Source organism: Mobula birostris, chromosome 2 (assembly GCF_030028105.1).
Source record: "Mobula birostris isolate sMobBir1 chromosome 2, sMobBir1.hap1, whole genome shotgun sequence".
In the NCBI taxonomy this organism is placed as follows: domain Eukaryota; kingdom Metazoa; phylum Chordata; class Chondrichthyes; order Myliobatiformes; family Myliobatidae; genus Mobula; species Mobula birostris.
Genome location: NC_092371.1, coordinates 126,302,618 through 126,321,508, shown reverse-complemented (window position 1 = coordinate 126,321,508; position 18,891 = coordinate 126,302,618). Strand labels below are relative to the sequence as shown.

General features: G+C 41.1%; 1 protein-coding gene across 1 annotated transcript in view; it reads right to left on the bottom strand.

Annotated features, from left to right (window-relative positions):
• Positions 1 to 878: 878 nt before the first annotated feature.
• kcnk5a (potassium channel, subfamily K, member 5a) overlaps positions 879 to 18,891 on the bottom strand; it is a 31,751-nt gene continuing 13,738 nt past the window's right edge. Inside the window, exons 2-5 of the mRNA XM_072247566.1 lie at positions 7,462 to 7,573; positions 7,185 to 7,351; positions 5,991 to 6,159; positions 879 to 4,838 (exon numbers count right to left, since the gene is read on the bottom strand). Coding sequence (XP_072103667.1) covers positions 4,000 to 4,838; positions 5,991 to 6,159; positions 7,185 to 7,351; positions 7,462 to 7,573 — 1,287 coding nt within the window. The 3' untranslated portion in view covers positions 879 to 3,999. The remainder of the gene's footprint in view (positions 4,839 to 5,990; positions 6,160 to 7,184; positions 7,352 to 7,461; positions 7,574 to 18,891) is intronic.

Genomic DNA, 18,891 nt, shown 5'->3' with positions numbered 1-18,891 from the left:
AGACAGGTCATTCCAGGAATATATACAATGGGCCTCTGGAAATCAGCAGATACTGATTCTACTGCTACTGGGTGCCACGGTAACATAATGGTTAGCTCAATGCTATTATAGCTTGGAGCGTTCCAGAGTTCAAATTTCAATGCTGGGGCCATCTATAAGGAGCCTGTATGGCCTCCCCATGGTACAAGTGGGTTTTCCCTGGGTGCTCCGGTTTCCTCCCACAGTCCAAAGATGTACCAGGTAGGTCATTGTAAATTGTCCTGTGATTAGGTTGCGGCTTAATTGGGGTTGTCGGGGTGCTGTGACATGAAGGGCTGGAAGGGCCTACTCTGCACTAAACCGCTACATAAAAGAAACAAAATAAATTCATTGTATAACAGAGTGAGGCCGTGATGGAGGAGTCTTTCAGATTCGTTTAAATTATGACGAAACATCAACTCTCTGCAAGATGCTAACTGAGTTAGCCAGCTGTTTAGTTTAGAAGTGAACGGTGGCGATTATGAAATATTAGAAGAGACTGCAGCAAGTAGAAGTAAAATATTGCAGGTGCTGGGAAATAGAAATAAACTCCGCAGCTCTCGCAGCATTTGGGAGGAGGAAAGATGTTCAAGGATTATGGTTTTTATCGGAATGGAGAAAAGTTGGGGTGTGGAAGATGAAGAGAAGGAAGGCAAATGACAGGAAACAATAAAGGGATGGTGAAGCTAGGTAGAAATGCATAAACATGCAGGTTTACATACAGTAGAAGAGAGAAGGAAATGATATGGTGTGGGGCACAACATCTGACTTCGCAGATTATTTAAAACTGCTTAAGTATTATTGTCAGTAAACCTTAGTCATAATTTAAAAATATCTAAAATGAGTCACTTGCTACTGTATACATATAAAAAAGTTTATTTACATTCTCAAACGAACATAGACATAAATTAGGTCCACAAATTACAGAGACCATCGAAGACAGCACTTCATAAAAGACTTTCCAGGAATAAATACAACAATGGGTGTTGGAAGATCAGCAGTTACTTGATTCACATAAAAATAGAGTGATGCTGTGAAGGAGAAAGCTTTCACTTGTTCTTTTTCCTGTAAGGGCTTTCTTAAAATTGTCCCTCCAGGGTCACTCTTGAAGAGATAATGAGCCCTTCAGAAAATAAAGTGTATAAAACAGAGTTGTGTGTGTGTGTGTGTGTGTGAGAGCAAGTACAGTATAAGCTAGTATTACTCTTCAGACATCTACTTTTACAGTTATTACATCCACTGTAATCAGTTCGTATCGTCACCACTACCCCTTTACTCTCATGTTCTGCTTTAACTAAACTGACTGGTAATTCTCAGCAACTGATCATGTGAAAATGCCTGGCAGCAAATGTTAAGGCAATAATAAAGTTTATATTTTGCTTATCTACTCACTGGTTTACAGAGTCATCTTAACCTTCTCTTTTTAAGAAGTTCATTCAGTCGTTGCTTTGTAACTAGCTCTTTGAGTTCCAACATCCAAAGTGAAGTCAAGTTTTTGTTGTACATTGGCTCTGCCAAAGACGTGTTCCTGGAGATTGGATATCTCCACAAAGTAAAGCAGGGTGCTTGATCATGGCAGGCTTGCAGTTTGCTTTTCAGCCTTTTCTCTATCTTAGCCACAACATTCTAAAAGTTGGGTATACTTCATATTTGGAGATGGTTTATAAAATGTTTCTTAATGAGAGACTTGCAAAAATTATCCCTGCAACTTAAGACCAAGTAAGGAGTGTGTTCCATTAAATATTTGTTCGGTTCCTGTTTGTTAAGTCAAAAACAATAAAAGAAAATTTAAACTCTTTGAAAAAATATTTATAATCCTTAATCACACTCCTCCATCTCACAATGAATCTTTAATGGTTAATCAATGCCTCACCACATTGGTCTTCAACTCAATTTATTAATTTAGGAAAGTTTTAAAAAGTCAACTGCTTGGATACAAAGAAGAGAAATCTGGAGATGCAAGATTCCACCATCTGGAAGTTGAAAATGACCTGACGATCAGAAATGAATTAAATTGGAAGCATGGGGTTTTTGCACCGGGTTCACCAATCTAGTTAAAGATGGGCTTCATTGGCACCCTTGCCTTGCATGTACAAATGCTATTGGCATCTTATGGACACTGTACCACTTTGGGAATTAGTCCCACTAATCTGAGATAGTGCAAGCACCTCCATTTAATAGGACCTTTGTTCTCAAGCAATTGTAGAAGTTCACATTAAAAGCAGAAAAGTGCGATGGAAATTAATTCCTGCAGCAGCTCCTTTCTGTAACCGATACATATATAGTCCTTAAAAGACATAACCACATTAACTAATGGATTAGAACAGTGAAAACATGCTTGCAGTATGTGTTTCTTTTGGCACACTTGGGTCTGACAATACACAACAGGCTCTTCCCCTGGATCCATCTGCCATCACCCTATCTGCAAAAGTCAGATAGCTGCCTGCCTTTCTCTGAAATGAGTACCAATCTGGTGTTAAAATGTAAACAATTAAGTGCTAACTTTTTTTTTTGTTTTTTTTTGCTTTGTTTGGATACCTTCATCTCATATAAAAGTGCAACAACAGAGCAAAGAAAATCATGTACACTGGCTCAGTCACACTGTCAGTTATGGATTAAATTGTGAAGTGAATAGGGAATATACAATGGAAGGAGGCTCAACTTTTAGCCTTCCTCATCAGATATTTCCTCTGCTTCTAACAATGTTCAGATAAAAGTTTCTTCACTTCAATTGAAATGTGCATAGCGGAAGCCACTTGGCTTATTTAGGTGCCCTTCAACCTTTCAGATTGTTTCTTCCCCCCACCTTGGAGATAGCCTGGGACAAAATTAGAAAATAAAAACTGCCTCCAAATTATTGCTGAAAAGTCAGAAACAGAGGCAAAAATAAAAATACAGAATTTATTCAAGATTCACTGAGTAGTAGAGCCAAACTTCTAAACAGATGGGGGTCACAGAGCAAAATGGGCCAGTTTACTGCTCAACACAGATTTTGGCACTGTACTGCTGCCCCAAAAAATAATAGCTTCATGACATATGTGATTTGTGATAAATCTGATTTTGATATGGGTCTCTATTATGGTCTAGGAATGGGAAGGGGGAGCGGAGGAAGTGGGAGGCACCAGAGAGACATTCTGTAATGATCAATAAACCAATTGTTTGGAATCAAATGACCTTGCCTGGTGTCTCAGGGTGTGTCTGCACCCAACCATCCCCCACCACTGGCAAATCTCCTCTGCCACCTGTCCCACACCCCTCCTGGGGCACTCCACCCTCACCATTCTTAATATCCCTGTTGATTTACAAAATCACTCTCCACTCCACTTTGACAAATACAGTACTGAGCAAAAGTCTTAAGCCCCCTAGCCATATAGATGCGCCTAAGACTTTTACACAGTACTGTAAATCCAGTTGTTAAAACCCACCCAACATCTAACCTCACCCCAAATTTCTCACGTTGAAAACACGAGCGTGTGGACCTTCTACATATAATTTTGGTATGCTGTTAAATCTAAGTCACAGGAAAGCTTCCATGTCAAAATAGCCTCAAAACTACTTAGAATCAAAAGCAACGGGCTTGTTTATGATCTACAGTACTGGCTCGAAAGAATCTTCAAATATTTACTTTAAAACAAATTGGTCATTTGGGGAAAAAAAAACTCACAGTATTTTTCAAGAAAAGTTCTTTTCAGTATCTTTACACATGGAAACAAATTCCACATTAGTCTATGTTTGTTCTGGAATTTCTGCTCTCCAATCCTCCCATTGGAAGAGGGTTTTCAGTTCCCTCCCCTTCCTTCAGGCTGATAAGAAGAACGTGCTTATGCCTTAGAGGCATTTGTACCACAGAGCCAAATGTCATTAACAGCTCTTCCAAATCATTGTGATGTTATCTTTCCCCTTTTGCCCGGGTCACCTTGTTGAATGGGCAAGGGAGCTCCAGAGGAGGGGATGTGGAGAACAAAGCTCAGATGCACTTCGCTATATCACCACCTCAATATTGTGTACCTTGTTGTAACCATTCATCAGTTGCTCATAGTCAAGTGGACCTCCCAGATTGTAGATATGGAAGTCTAAATGGTTACAATCTGGTGATTCCATGAGTACGTCTGACTCTCCCTCCTCCATCAGGTTGTCATCCACCGACAGGCTGGCCTTCTCATCATTGCTGAGAATATTTTGTTCATCTATAAATCGGATATTGGCATTCTCAAAGAATAATGGCGGATGGTTGCGCGTGTCCCATGCTGAGTGATCTTCCGGAACAGTTTTATCCAGTTGATTCTCTTGCTGTGCATGATGTGTCTGAGTGTTGAAGTCTTTCTCTTCATTTAAGGGATGTGTAATCTCAGTGTCTTCGATGGCGGGCAGATTGGGTGGCTCATAGCGAAACCTCTTCAGGCCCATTTTTCGGAACTCAATTGCGCTCGGTTTAACATTATTTTTGTCCTTGGTTACCACTTTCACTGGAACCTCAACACTCAGTAGTTTATTGCTGTTATCCTTCAAAGTCTCTGAGCCGATCTGCTTCATGAGATCATTGTAGCTCTCCTGCTTCTTGGAAAGGAAGCGAAATATGTTCACCTCCGTCGAGTCTGCAATCTTAGAGTCCGCAAGTTTAGAGTTGAGAGATCCAGAGCTCACCACGTTTCCCAAAGGCCTTCTCATTCGCTTTCGCCTCTTCTTGATGGCTTTGTGTGCCTGGACAAACATGCTCACTTTCCAGTTGAAGAAGAGGGAAAGCCACGCCAGGCCCAGGTATATCCACAGCTCCACAAAGTACCTGTAGAGGACGTGATAGTCTGCATTTGGGTTGACACCTACAGTAAAAGTACAAAGCTACAAGTTAGTATAGAGCAAAAGAGGCAAAATTGTGAAAAATATTGTTCCAAATAAGTTCGATCCCAACGTGCATTTGTACAAACACCACATCCTTTCATTTCCCCTTTATTCTGCCTTTCCAGTCTTTGAGTCACCTTAGAACCTCTGGTTGTTAGGAGGGTGTTAATAGGCCTCTGATGAGCAGGAAATTGCAACAACTATGCTCCATCCTCTCCCTTTCTATTCCACCGGGAGGGAGCTCAAATGTCATGCAAAGGGGCAGTGAAAGAGAAAGGAATTAGGAAAGCAAGAGGGTGAATCAAAAAAAAAAAGCTTGCCTTTCATAGAACTTCATTACCCCACTTACAATCTTTCAGGAAGGCCACAAGGTTTGAAAATACAAGAGATCATAGATACTGGAATCTGGCGCATATATAACAACAAACTGCTGGAGGAATTCAGCAGATCATGAAGCATCGATAGAGACAAATGGACGGTCAATGTTTTGGGTTGCGACACTTCAGCTGGACTGGGTTCCTCCAGCAGCTTGTTTGCTCCAGACCACTGGGCTTCATTGGTCAGGACAAAGAGAGGCTCAAAACAATGCTAGGGCATACACTACTGGCCAGCCATTGAAAGGTCTACCATCTCCCCATTGCTGCGAAGGTTTTGCCATTCTATAAATCGGATATTGGCTGCCCAGACCTTATTAATCAATGTACCTAGCATCCTTAAACGATCCCAGCATACAGAACTTCATGAGAATTGAAAGAGAGATTGCAGAAAAAGTTGATGGGGAAAATTTTGGCCTCGTGTAGAAATGATTTTAATCCTATCACAGCCCTTTCCTCCTTTTCTTTCTGGCCCTTCCCCTCTCGTTCTAAAATTTAAACTTTATTTCATTTCTAGCTTTCCCACTTCTGATGGTCATTGAATTATTGCAGAGATTTGTGACAAGACTGGTTTTTCAAAAATAAGCAATACAAAACCAATATTTTGCAAAAATAAAATTCCTTCATTCCCCACTCCCCTTCCATTTCAATTTACTTGACCCTAGATTAAGTAACCTAATTGCAATAATTGAATCTCATTATATGATGACATATGTATATATATTTTGATAATAAATTTATTTTGAACTTTAAACTTACCTGTCACAAAGTCTCCAAATCCAATGGTGGAGATCGTAATAAAGGAAAAGTACAAGCCTTCAATGTATGACCATCCCTCAGTCACCTTGAAGATGAAGGGTGGAATCATCAGATGAATCAGAACACCCCACACAATGAAAATGGCTGTGCAGGTTATCTGGGCCTTCCGCTATTAAACCAAAGGATGAAACAAAATATTAAAGCAAGAACAATATTCAGCACAGAATATATTCCACAGCAGTAAAAGCTACTTTCATGATGATATTATTATTGCTTCATTGTCTGGAATAAGGAGTTTTTCCTCCACCTGGAAAATATTGATCTTCCTTACTTTTAAATACCAAATAATTCATGACACTAAATTGGAAAGTGTGCAAGTAAGATGTCAGAAAGTGTTGCCAGCATTGGAGGGTCTGAGTTACGGAAAGGTTGAGCAGGCTTTGAATTTATTCATTGCAGCAGAGGAGACTGAGGGGTGACCTTCTAGATGGTATACAAATCCTGAGGGACATAGATAAGCTAAATGCACACAATCCTTAAACCCGTAAATTTTGCTTCCCTTTCCCTGCGGAAAAGGTGAGGAGAAAGATTTACACAGGACCTGAGGGAAACTCCTAAGGTGGTGAATATAATGTAATGAGCTGTCAGAGAAAGGTACAATAACAATACTTAAGAGACATTTGGACACGTACATGGACAGGAAAAGTTTAATGGGACATTGGCCAAACTCAGGCAAACAGGACTAGCAAAGGAGGGCACTTTGGCTGGCATAGATGAGTTGGCCAAATGGCTTGTTTCCATGCTATACTAAAGGTTCCAAGATATACTTCTTAACATGCTGGAACTCTTAAATGGTTTAAATTTATACCAGTTAATATTACAAAAGGGAGCCAAAATATTAAACTGTCATTTCTGTTTTCACAAACTACTCAGTGATGGACAGTTTAGGTTCTTCATACTTGGTTTTGTTGTTAGTATTCTTTAAGCCAGGTTAAAATCCCACTGCAGAGATGTCCACAGATGATGCAGCCTGGCACTCTAATGCAAGCGCAGTTGAATACGTCCTTTCAGCAAGTTTCCATAAAAAGGACTCGTATTCAAACTATTCGCCATCTGCATTTCCCAATTTATTTAGTGTAGCAATCAATAGGAATTTCAAACCACCAACAGGAAAAAGGAGAGTGTGATTCTTACCGGACTCACACCTTTCCTGGTTAAGGCCTCTCCTAGCTTCTTGGCCCTTCCTCCAAAGAACCTGCCTAAGGCACTAATCCAGGAGAGGCAGAGGGGTGCGCCAAACAGCCCATAGAAGATGCAGAAGAGACGGCCTGGAGAAGTCTTGGGTGAAATATTTCCATACCCTGTGCCATTGATGGGTGGAGAGGAGAGAGGAAGAAAAGCACATAAATTATCCAGTATTCCAACAAGATCACCTCGATGTTGTGATGAACCATCAATGATAATTACTTACCAATGGTGGTAATGACTGTAGCAGCAAAAATAACTGCGTTGGGCCAGTTCCAGTTGTTGAAGGTCTTGTTCCCAGTGATGGTGACCCCTTGCCCAGCAGCTTCTTCAACAGTCTGAAAGCACAATTGGAGAATATTTAACAACTGATTTAAGATTATGAGACCCTCATAAATGCAGAAGGATTAATGTCAACACAAAGCAAACCCATTTTTTGTCTTCCTGAAATTATACTAACTCTCCCCTTCACGGTAAGGACATGGTAATTTACTTTAACACTAGAGCCAACTCAACCATCTCCCCATGGTCTATTTCAAATCTGGGAAACATGCTTTTGTCCTGGTATCGGACAAATTCTTGAAGATAAATTTCCAGATATTTTCAAATGGATAATTCAGTGCCTGTTCTTGGAGAATCGTGATCCAGAACAACACCCCATGCACCATCATTCTTCAGGCCATGACATTCAGAGACGTGTTCTAATATTTTTGTGACTGTATGTGCCATTGTAACTATATGTGCTCTGTGCTATGTGTGATTGTATGTACTGTGTTTTACACCTTGACCCTGGAGGAACACTGTTTCACTTAGCTGTATATTTGTGTATGGTTGAATGACAATAAACTCGAAATTGAACTGGAACTTGGAAAAATATCAGGAGAAGGCCCAGTAGAAGGTGAGCATGCACATACAATAAGGATGAGGTGAAGTTTGGGACCATGGTTTCTGCATTGAGTGGAGAGGAGAATGCAGGTGCCAATTTGGGGGAATTGGTGAAGGGAAGATATGCACAGGGACAGAAGGCAGCAAACCATCCTGAAACTATTGCAGAATGTGAAGTGTTGAGCAGACAGGGCCAAACGAGTAAGGTCCTAAAGGAGAATAGTCAAAGAGTGAAAAGCAAAGTGGGGGTCTTGGTTATTCTGTTTGTAATTGTCAGCAGGTGAACATCAATGAGTCAGAAGGGAATTTTAAAAATGGTACCTATACCTGCCATTTGAATTTTACTCAATCAAATTACGAATGTGCATGAAGACATGATCCAAGGTGAGAGGGGGCAATGCCTGTGTGGAGTTTACAAGTTTCCACCCCCTCCCCCACCATCCCAGATGTTCTTGTTCCTTCTCTCATTCAAAAGAGGTGTGGGTTTGTCGGTTAGCTGGTTCCATTGAAGGTAGGTGGCAGGAAATCCAGGGATGCGAAGGGAGTTAATGGGTGTGCGAGAGTGAATAGGTTATAGGGAAATATGGAAGTGCTCTGAGAGCAAGCGTAGAATCAGTGGGCTGAATTTCCTCCTTTCATGGTGCAAGAAAATATGGGAAATCAAAACATACTAGAGCTGTCAATAGACAGGCTTGGGAACAATGTAGATGAGGGGACCCTGGCAGAATATACACTTACTCCATAAAGAATGATCTGCCACACACAATTTCATGTCCAATGTCCCAAGGCCAGTGGACAGGCCAATTGCCGAGTAGATCTTGATGATTAACACACTGTGACCCAGACAGTGAGGAACAGCACCCTTAAACATTGTGCCACTTGCAGCCGTTAAAAAATGAGCACTCAGATTGTGCCAGTCACATTTGCTGGGTTGCCCCCAGGGATTTCATAGTCAATCATATTAAATGTACTCCAGTAACACAGACAGAAGCTTTCGTTGCAGCATGTGGTTAGACCGAGAACAGCTCAGGAGTAGGAACGGAACAGACAGACAGAATATTCAAGATTGGTTTTCTTTTAAAATAGTTGCTAAAGTTTCAGAACACTCATTATCATGGAATTTGAGAGAGTAAAGATGGTACAGCATTTTAAAGAGCAAGACCGCAGAACTGGTGAGGTGTAATTACAGAGGGGGTTAAGAGCACAGCTCAGGAAACAGAAAGCTGGATCTACCATTGACAGTGTTGTGCCAGGAAGAAAGTGGGCAACTTTGAAACACTAAATCAGGATTAGCTTCTGGTGTTAATTCAGCAGGTGATCTTTACAAACTCAACAAAACAATATGCAAATTTCTAGGAAATATTTAGTGTACCAGTGCCCTGGTGGCACCATTGATACTGACAAACCTCATTATTGCAAAAATAAATACAAATAATTCATCTTCTGTATATATAAAATAGGAATAACATCAAATCCAAAGGGCATGTCCTCCAACCACGTCCAATGCCAACCAAGTTTGTGAACCGCGAAGTCTTTAATTCTAATGCTGGAGCACATAGCATTGCTTAGTGTTGTTAATGGTTCTTTCTGCCTCTCATGCTCAAGGGCTTCAGTGCTGCATGTACACCTGTGACTGGGAATTATACGAGTCTTTTCCACACCTGTCATAGTATCTCCTTTCCTCACTCTCAAAAACTTGTCGTTACCAAGGCAACCTAACCAGGAAACAAACCAAGTGTCTAATGCTGAAACAAGATGATATAATCACATTTGAAGTCTCATCTGGTTTGATAGATCACTACTGGATTTCACTGATAACTGCAGCAGGAGAACCAGCCAGTGATTCTGTCCACGTTCCCCAGTGATTTTCTTCAGGCTTGCCTTCCAGCTGGCTCCATGATGTAATGGTCTGTACTTCAACTGGTGGTGTCATAACTTGCCCACACTGTTAAAGGGACGTGCAACTGGAAGTTAGTTTCAGAAGAACTACTTACTTTCGTGTGTTTTGTATATATATAGCTATTACTTTATAGAGTTATAAAAACCATACTACTCCCACTTGCCTGCATTGGCTTACATCCCTCTAAACCTTTTCTATCCACGTACCTGTCTAAGTGCCTTTTAAACAGCCTGGAAGTGCTTGCAAACCAAGTCTAATGAAGGCTACAGGTTTACGTCCCCATTTGGCATGAGAACTCTAGCACATCTATCAGGTTCTGTTTTCGTTATGAGAAACAGAATGCATTCTACGTCACAAACATGAAAATATCTGCAGATATGGGAAATCCAAAGCAACACAGGTGCTGCGGTTTCCTCTCACAGTCCGAAGCCGTAGGTCAATTGGTCACTGTCAAATTGTTCTGTGATTAGGCCAGAGCTAAATAGATGGGCTGCCGGGCAGCACAGCTCATTGGACCGGAAGGGTCTGCTCCACACTCTACCCCCAGAAAGGATTGTAAAAGTAAAAACCAGGAAAGCAGCCAACATAAATCAAAGATGTCACCCACTTCAGTCATTCTCTCTTCTTCCTCCTTCCAGTGAGGTGAAGATTAAACCTTGAGAACAGGTTCATGGATAGCTTCTGTCATTCTGTTACAAGACCCTTGAATAGATCTCTCAGGATAGTGATGAAATCATGATCTCTCAGTGTACTGCAAGGCTCTTCCATCTCATTGTCTGCCTGCACTGCACCTTCTTTATACCATAACATTATATTCTGTAATTATGGTTTAAATTAGTTAATTTATTTATTTACAGATCTAGCGTGGAATAGGCCTTTCCGGCCCTTCGAGCCACGCTGCCCAATAATCCCCCAATTTAATCACAGGACAATTTACAATGACCAATTAACCTACCAACCAGTACATCATTAGGACTGTGAGAGGAAATCAGAGTATCTGGAGGAAAGCCACGCAGTCATGGGGTGAACATACAAACTCCTTACAGGCAGTGACAGGAATTGAACCCCAGGTCGCCTGTGCTGTAAAGTGTTGTAATACCTTGACGTATTTGTCTTTGGAATGATCTTTTTGGATGGCATGTAAAATACATTTGCCCACCGTATCTCAGTACATGTGACAGTACTAAACTAATTACACTGTGAATTAGAGCAATTGACAGCAGCAAAAGCAGGAGCCTCCCTTGCTCTTCTGCCTGCTGATCTACTTATCTACACAGCAAGGATTCGTTATGGATGACAAGAAGAATACACCATCCTATTTGGAGAAAAACCCACAGGAACTGCCCGAAATTGAAAGAAAAGCTCAAGAGACAAGTTCAGCCAAAGCTGTTATTTGCAGGGAAGGAAGGCAAGTGAACAGATCTCATAAACCAATTTCTACTTTCTAAAACCACTGACTAATGACAGATGTCTCAATGCAGAGCCGGTAAACCTCTGCTGTGTGGCAGTGAGGAGACAAAGGGTTAAATGGGGTTAGATTGGTTGAATTATAGCCGCAGCTTCATTCCAATCTTATGCCAATTAACACAGCAATGTACACGTGATGATACAGTTGTCCAGTCAGGTTCTGGAGCACAGCTGTCTCAAAGGAACACATAAAGACACTATTTTTCTGCTTCCTCACAGTTGCAAGGAGTCACCACACCAAACCGCAGAGGTCACGTTGGTTCCACTGGTCAGGAATAAAGAAACTCAAAGCTGCTGCGTAGGTTGACTCTGTGGTTAAGGAGGCATATGATGCATTGGCCTTCATCAATCGTGGGATTGAGTTTAAGAGCAGAAGGGTAATGTTACAGCTATATAGGGCCCTGGTCAGACCCCACTTGGAGTACTGTGCTCAGTTCTGGTCACCCCGCTACAGGAAGGATGTGGAAACCATAGAAAGGGTTCAGGGAAGATCTACAAGGATGTTGCCTGGATTGGGGAGCATGCCTTATGAGAAAAGGTTGAGTGAACTTGGCCTTTTCTCCTTGGAGCGACGGAGGATGAGAGGTGACCTGATAGAGGTGTATAGGATGATGAGAGGCATTGATCGTGTGGATAGTCAGAGGCTTTTTCCCAGGGCTGAAATGGCTAACACGAGAGGGAACAGTTTTAAGGTGCTCAGAAGCAGGTACAGAGGAGATGTCAAGGGCAAGTTTTTTTTATGCAGAAGGTTAATGCCAGCTACTTCTACCCCAAAAAGCAGCACAGCCAACACTTTGGAACATGTCAGCCAGCTTTCTGTCCCCAGGTCCTGATGCATGACGAGAAATCCAAGTCTCATCAAGAAACAAACCACCTGCTCTCATCTCTTACAGAGAGAGGAAAACTAGATGCCTGTGGAAGTGTCAACAGAGCCTAGACAGCAGCTGAAGTGTCGTGGGCTCCTACGAATGGACAAGTGTTATTGAAGACGGTTAAAATGGGACTGAATGGGTTCTCTTGTCCTGCAGATTCGGATAGGTGGCTGTTTAAATACAAAGTATACACCCAAACAAGTAAAGTTCTGCTGAAGTGCCAGGCAGTCTTGCTTCATGTATACTCCCAGTGAAAATAGGCAGATGAAACAGAGAGCAAAAATAATATTGCTACATTATCTCATCTATTTTGTTTGCTTCCATTGCTTATTAATATTAACAACAATAATAAGGTGACATTGTTATAAACTACTAAATGCACCACCTGGAAGAATCTCAATGCCAACTACTGCCTCACCAAGGAGGGTTTTTGAGGTTGGTTGAGGGAAGGTAGAGGGCAGAGGCCATGACTTAAACTATACCTTCCAACATACATGCTGTTATTATGTGGTGCAGATAGATTTAGACATTCTAGAAGCTAATTTTATTCATTACAATATCCAGATATATCCAGCCAAACTTGGCATCCAGGCCCGAAGTTTATGATATTTTGCAAACTTAGAACACATATTAGTATAACACAGTACAGGCCCTTTGGCCCACAATGGTGTGCTGACCATTTAACCCTCCATTTATCTTTCATCCATGTGCTTATCCTAGTGTCTCTTAAATGTTCCTAACTTATCTTCCTCTGCTCCCACCCTTGGCAAACATTCCATGCACCCTCCACTCTCAAAGTAAAACAATCACAACATGGAAACAGGCCATCTCGGCCCTTCTAGTCCACGCCGAACTCTTACTCTCACCTAGTCCCACTGACCTGCACTCAGCCCATAACCCTGCATTCCTTTCCTGTCCCTATATCTATCCAATTTAACCTTAAATGACAACATCAAACCTGCCTCAACCACTTCTCCTGGAAGCTCGTTCCACACAGCTACCACTCTCTGAGTAAAGAAGTTTCCCCTCATGTTACCCCTAAACTTTTGCCCTTTAACTCTCAACTCATGTCCTCTTGTTTGAATCTCCCCCACTCTCAATGGAAAAAGCCTATCCACATCAACTCTATCTATCTCCCTCATAATTTTAAACACCTCTATCAAGTCCCCCCTCAACCTTCTACGCTCCAAAGAATAGAGACCTAACTTGTTCAGCCTTTCTCTGTAACTTAGGAAATGAAACCCAGGCAACATTTTAGTAAATCTCCTCTGTACTCTCTCAATTTTATTGACACCTTTCCTATAATTCGGTGACTAGAACTGTACACAATACTCCAAGTTTGGCCTCACCGATGCCTTATACAATTTTAACAGAGATTGTCCCTCTGGCATTTCCCTATACTTTCCTCCAATCACCTAAAACTATGTCCCCTTGTATTAGATGCTTACAGCCTGGGGAAAAGTCACTGGCTGTTCATGCTACCTATGCCTCTTATCATCTTATACACCTCAATCGAGTAACTGCTCATCCTTCTTTGCTCCAAAGAGAAAAATCTGAGCTCACTTAACCTCTCCTCCAGAACTGCTCTCTAATCCAGGCAACATCTTGGAAAATATCTTCCACATCCCCTCCAGGGCTTCCACATCTATCCGGTGATGAGGGGATCAGAACTGAACATGATATTCCAAGTGCAGTCTAGCCAGATCTACTATGCATTCAACACTGGCCATACAGTCTAAGCAGTGACCCCCCCCGCCCACAACCCCACCAAACCCACTCCCAACTCAACAGCAAGAAATTAAATCTCAAAAGGTGGATATGAGAAAGAAAGGGGTCAGGAATCGTACCATTTGATAAGGGATGAAACTTGTTTACTAATAAAGGGAGTCCCATCAGTGAAACTGGCTTCAATTGTTCAGTTTATTTTGCTGGTGTGAAGGATGGCCAGGGGGTGTTGTGGTGGTGGGAAAGTAGGAGAGTGAGAAACACACACAAATCCATGGCGTTGGTTGCAATCTAACTTTAGATTTTGTAGATTCTTCGACGTGCACATGACAAATAAATTTATTTTGAATCTATGAGTTTACTCTTCTAAATTTAAGACACTGAGGGGCCAGCTCACATTCACCTTCCAACCTGTGATCTTTCTGTACCAGATGTCAACAGAGAGGCCTCAAAGCACCATGTTTCAGCCTTGCCTCTGTTCTTCCCAATGCCCTTAGCACACATCTGTCTCTGTGACGAGAACTGATGTACAATCTAACACACTTACGATAACTTGTTCTCTAAATCAAGCTTTAAAATCAAAAACAGCTCAAAACTCAAAATAGAGAGCACATCCCCTGGTTGCTACTAGAAGGACACACCCAGTATGTTTGTTGCAATTAGCGGTTTGCTCTTTATTTTGATGCATTTCTTTCTCCTTGCCAGTTTTCCTTCTACCACAACATCTCCCCTAGTAGTTTGTCTTTCATACCCAATAGACAATCCCCTGGTTTTCCAGCTAAGATTAAGGGCATCTAATTCAAAAACCTGTTTAAAAAAAAAACGCCTAACCGAATTATGCACTTGTGAACTTCATAAACCTCTGTAAGGTCAACTCTGAATATTCTATGCTCCAGGGAAATCAGTTCCAGCCTATTCAAGCTCTCCTAATAACTCAAGCCCTCCAGTCCAGGAAACATTCCTGTGAATCTTATCTGCACCCTCTTTAGCTTAATCGCATCCTTCCTATCGTGTGACAACCAGATCTGTACAAAGGATTTGGCATACTGCCTAACCAATGATTGGTATAACCAGAACATGATATCTCAATTCCTGCACTTAGTGCCTTGGCCAAAGGCAAGCATGTTGTATGTCCTCTTCACTGCATTGACATTTTCAGGGAACCAGTTACTTCTGCCACCCCTCCCTCCAAGTTCTCACTGTTCAGTAAAACTCTCAAAGGCCACATTATTCATTATATTCCCTTGCAATTCATAGAACTGCACACTATTCATACAATTCCCATGCCCAATTTCCCAGTTAACCTAAATCCTACTGTATCTTTAATAAACCTTTACTGTTCACGACACCACTTATTTTGGTGTCACCTGCAGACTTACTAATACTGCCAGATCTTTTATTCACTCTCAGATCACTAATACCTCTGATCAGCAATAAAGGGCCAAGCAGTGATCCCTGCACAACACCAGTAGTTATCGTTCTTCAATCAGAAAAGCAACTGGTGTAGTGCTTCAGGAGGATGCAGAGGAGACCAAATCAAATACCATTTCAGAAGTACTCAAAGAAGTCTAAAGTGTTTGTTGAAGAACAGCTTCGTCACTCCCACCTCCGCCACCCTACCCCACCTCCATGCTGTTTAGGACGACACAAATCCTTTCACGTGATGTCTACTGGTATTTTTCAGAGAACTGCATTCCTAAATTACATTACGAAACTTAAAAACTTATTCAATGGCTTTAGGTTACCTTTGGGATATCAAGGATGTGAACAGTGCAATCGAGGTTAATTTTTTTCCCCTTTTTGCTATTGATCTTAATGGGGAATAACTATTTGAAATAATTTTAAAGTGGTATGCAACATGTTAGGATAAACAGCCTTACAACGATCACAAAGTGAGCAGAGGAAAAGATGCAAGGATGTAGTGTCCTTGATGAAATACAACATCCCCACAACTCCTGAGAACTCTGCACATAACCAATGTGGAGACAGAGCACTGAGAACCTGAAGGTCACGCATTGGGAGCTCACATAGGACTTGTACCATAGTGGATCAACCACAAAGCAACATCCACCCAGTTCATCAGCCCCAACTTAACATCAAATGTGAAAGAAAGTTATCCTCTTCCCCAAGGAGCTAGTAGAAGCAGAAAAAAACCAAGGTAGAAGACCGAAAATGAATCTGTTAAGAGGTAAATAGTGCAAAACCCAAGTAACTTATGAAAAGAATATTCTGGAACTTGCTCCTAAATACTGATTACACACCCATCAACAATAGTGTGAAGAAAATCGGGGATGTGCAAGATGCCAAAGGAATGAAATATGATGATAGATTACAGACATTGGTAGAAGAAAGGCAAATTTAAAATTTGAAAGAACTTTAAAAGCAAGACAATATTTTATAAGTTAAATAGGTAAGTGTGAACAGAATGACGGTAGAATGTCTGTTAAGTTCCGAAGATGAATTCAGAGAAGATGCAAGGAAGGAGATTGAGTTTGCCAGGTAAATAATCAACCTGCCAAATGTGAAAGTAAGAATTTCTCAGTCCTTATCTTTTGCTAACAGTTCTGTTCAAAGGTCTACATCATCTTTACTGAGACTGTGTTTACTTATGTTTCTTGTTTTTAAAGTATGACTGATATTTTAGTTCCTGTATATTGGAGCAATATTTTGAATAATTTCAAAGAAAGCCACCACAGGAGTTGCAAGCAACAACATATGAGATAGTGGGCTGGATAGCAATCCAGTAGCAGAAGTGACATTGCTGAAAAAGTTATCTACCCCAGACTTCTATACTTTATTTCTGCCAAAGAACAGCAACTAGCCATGATGTCTACTGGCATTCAGAGTTCAAAACAAAGGAGTAATTCAAATAAAACTCAACAATATTTCCATCAATTGACATTCCCATTAATGTTATTCTATTTCCTTTAAAATTGTTTAGAAACAAATTGTAACACACAAAAAGAGCATTAAATCCAAATGTCATCTTGACAACTATGAAATTTGGTAAGTTAGTCAGGGGTGAATAAAGCTGATGAGCTCATCATACTCATCAAATCTAAATGTTCTCAAGCCATCCACCGAATGTCAGGTGACTAATATCCACTAGCATATGCAGAAGTCTAATATGTATACTCAACACTAACAAGGAGGTTTAAAACCTTGTAGAAATACCACAGTAAAGGCACCATTGCTTATGAATCTCATTGGCTGACTGGAGGGATTGGAACCATTTCCAGCCAAACTTAACCCATGGCAATAATTTGGTAGTAATTTGATAGTGGATTTCCTTGCCCCATTTCAATCCATTCTCCTTTCCACTGTGCAATCGGAATTCAATGAAAGGGCCTTTTCATTCCTCAGCCTGTAGAGCCTGATAAAGCCTGAGTAGTTGAAATTACTATGAGTGAATGTAATGAAAATTTACCCAATAGCCCACCTTATCTGATGATCCACCACCCATTTGATTGCCTAACTAGGGAAGTGAGCTAAAATCTTAAAAGAACATTTGAAAAGTTGTATCAGCCATTTCTGACTCTAGGTTCTATATTGTAATATAATAGTGGCAGACACAAGTGGTAAACATCATATCAGTCTCTTAAGCATTTGTATATACAAGCACAATTTTTCTGTCAGGTATCAAACTGACTTCTTAATGGTGCCTTTTATAGAACAGCTTCACATCTGTCTAATGGTGAGCAACACTACGGCTAACCTGCCATTAACAAAGATGCCAATCTCACTGATCAATCCTTTCGCTATCAGAAGCATTGCCAAAGGAAGTCTGCTGTAAGGAATAGCAGCAATGGCCCTGAAATGGCTTTGAAAGTTCCAAAGCAACCAATATTTGTAGCTAGAAAAACAAAGCTGGCAACCATAAAATCACAGAGAATGTGCAAAAAAAAACACCTTTGAGAGAAGGCTGGCACTCCACCAGGGTTCAGGTAAATATTTATCACAAACCAGTGTAGTTCATCAATTCAGGCAAATGTTAAATAAGCAATGATTACATCGGCCATGATGACAGAGCATCTTTAGAATGGCTTTATAGTGATCCATTTATGGAAAGCCAAGAAACAATGCATTTCTATTATGTTTTTTATAACACAAATAAAGTCAGAAATGGGAGAGAAAATGAATAGGGCATGGGGAGAATGTTTAGCCTCCAGGGACACTGGAAGACAGGACTGATCCTGGGTCACTGAAAGCTAGAGGCCTGTTGTGTCACCTCCTCCAGGTCACATACTGGCTGAGGGTCTAAAGAGTAATTTTTTTCCCAACTCGAAGTTCAATCAGAGTTGGGCCTCTGCCAAATTCTTTCAGCACCCACTTCTCAGAGTCATGCAAATCTGGTTCATGGACAAGTAAAGGTCCTCTGCTTCTCTTTCTCCACGCTGCCACTTATATGAAAGTTCCCAGTCTCTTCAGATCTTGTTGTTAGAGGCTGTTTAAAACATACAAACATGCGCGCGCGCGAACGCACACACACACACACACACACACACACAGATGGGGACCTTGTGTACTCACAGTCAGGTTAATTACGGCAAGGCCAGTATTAATTGGCCATGCCTAATTGCTTTAGTACAGTTGACGGTAAGACATCTTCATTATTAGCTGCAGTTGGTAAGAAGACATTCCTTTAGTGTTGTTCTAGAATCTTTGTCATGGCCTTTGTTATAGGACTGGTGACGTCCTTCCATAACAGGTTGCTATGCGGCTTGGAGTGGAACAAAGATGGTGATATGTGAGAGAAGAAACTGAGGTGCGAACAGAGTTGAGTTGCTGTAGTACGTCTTGTAGATGG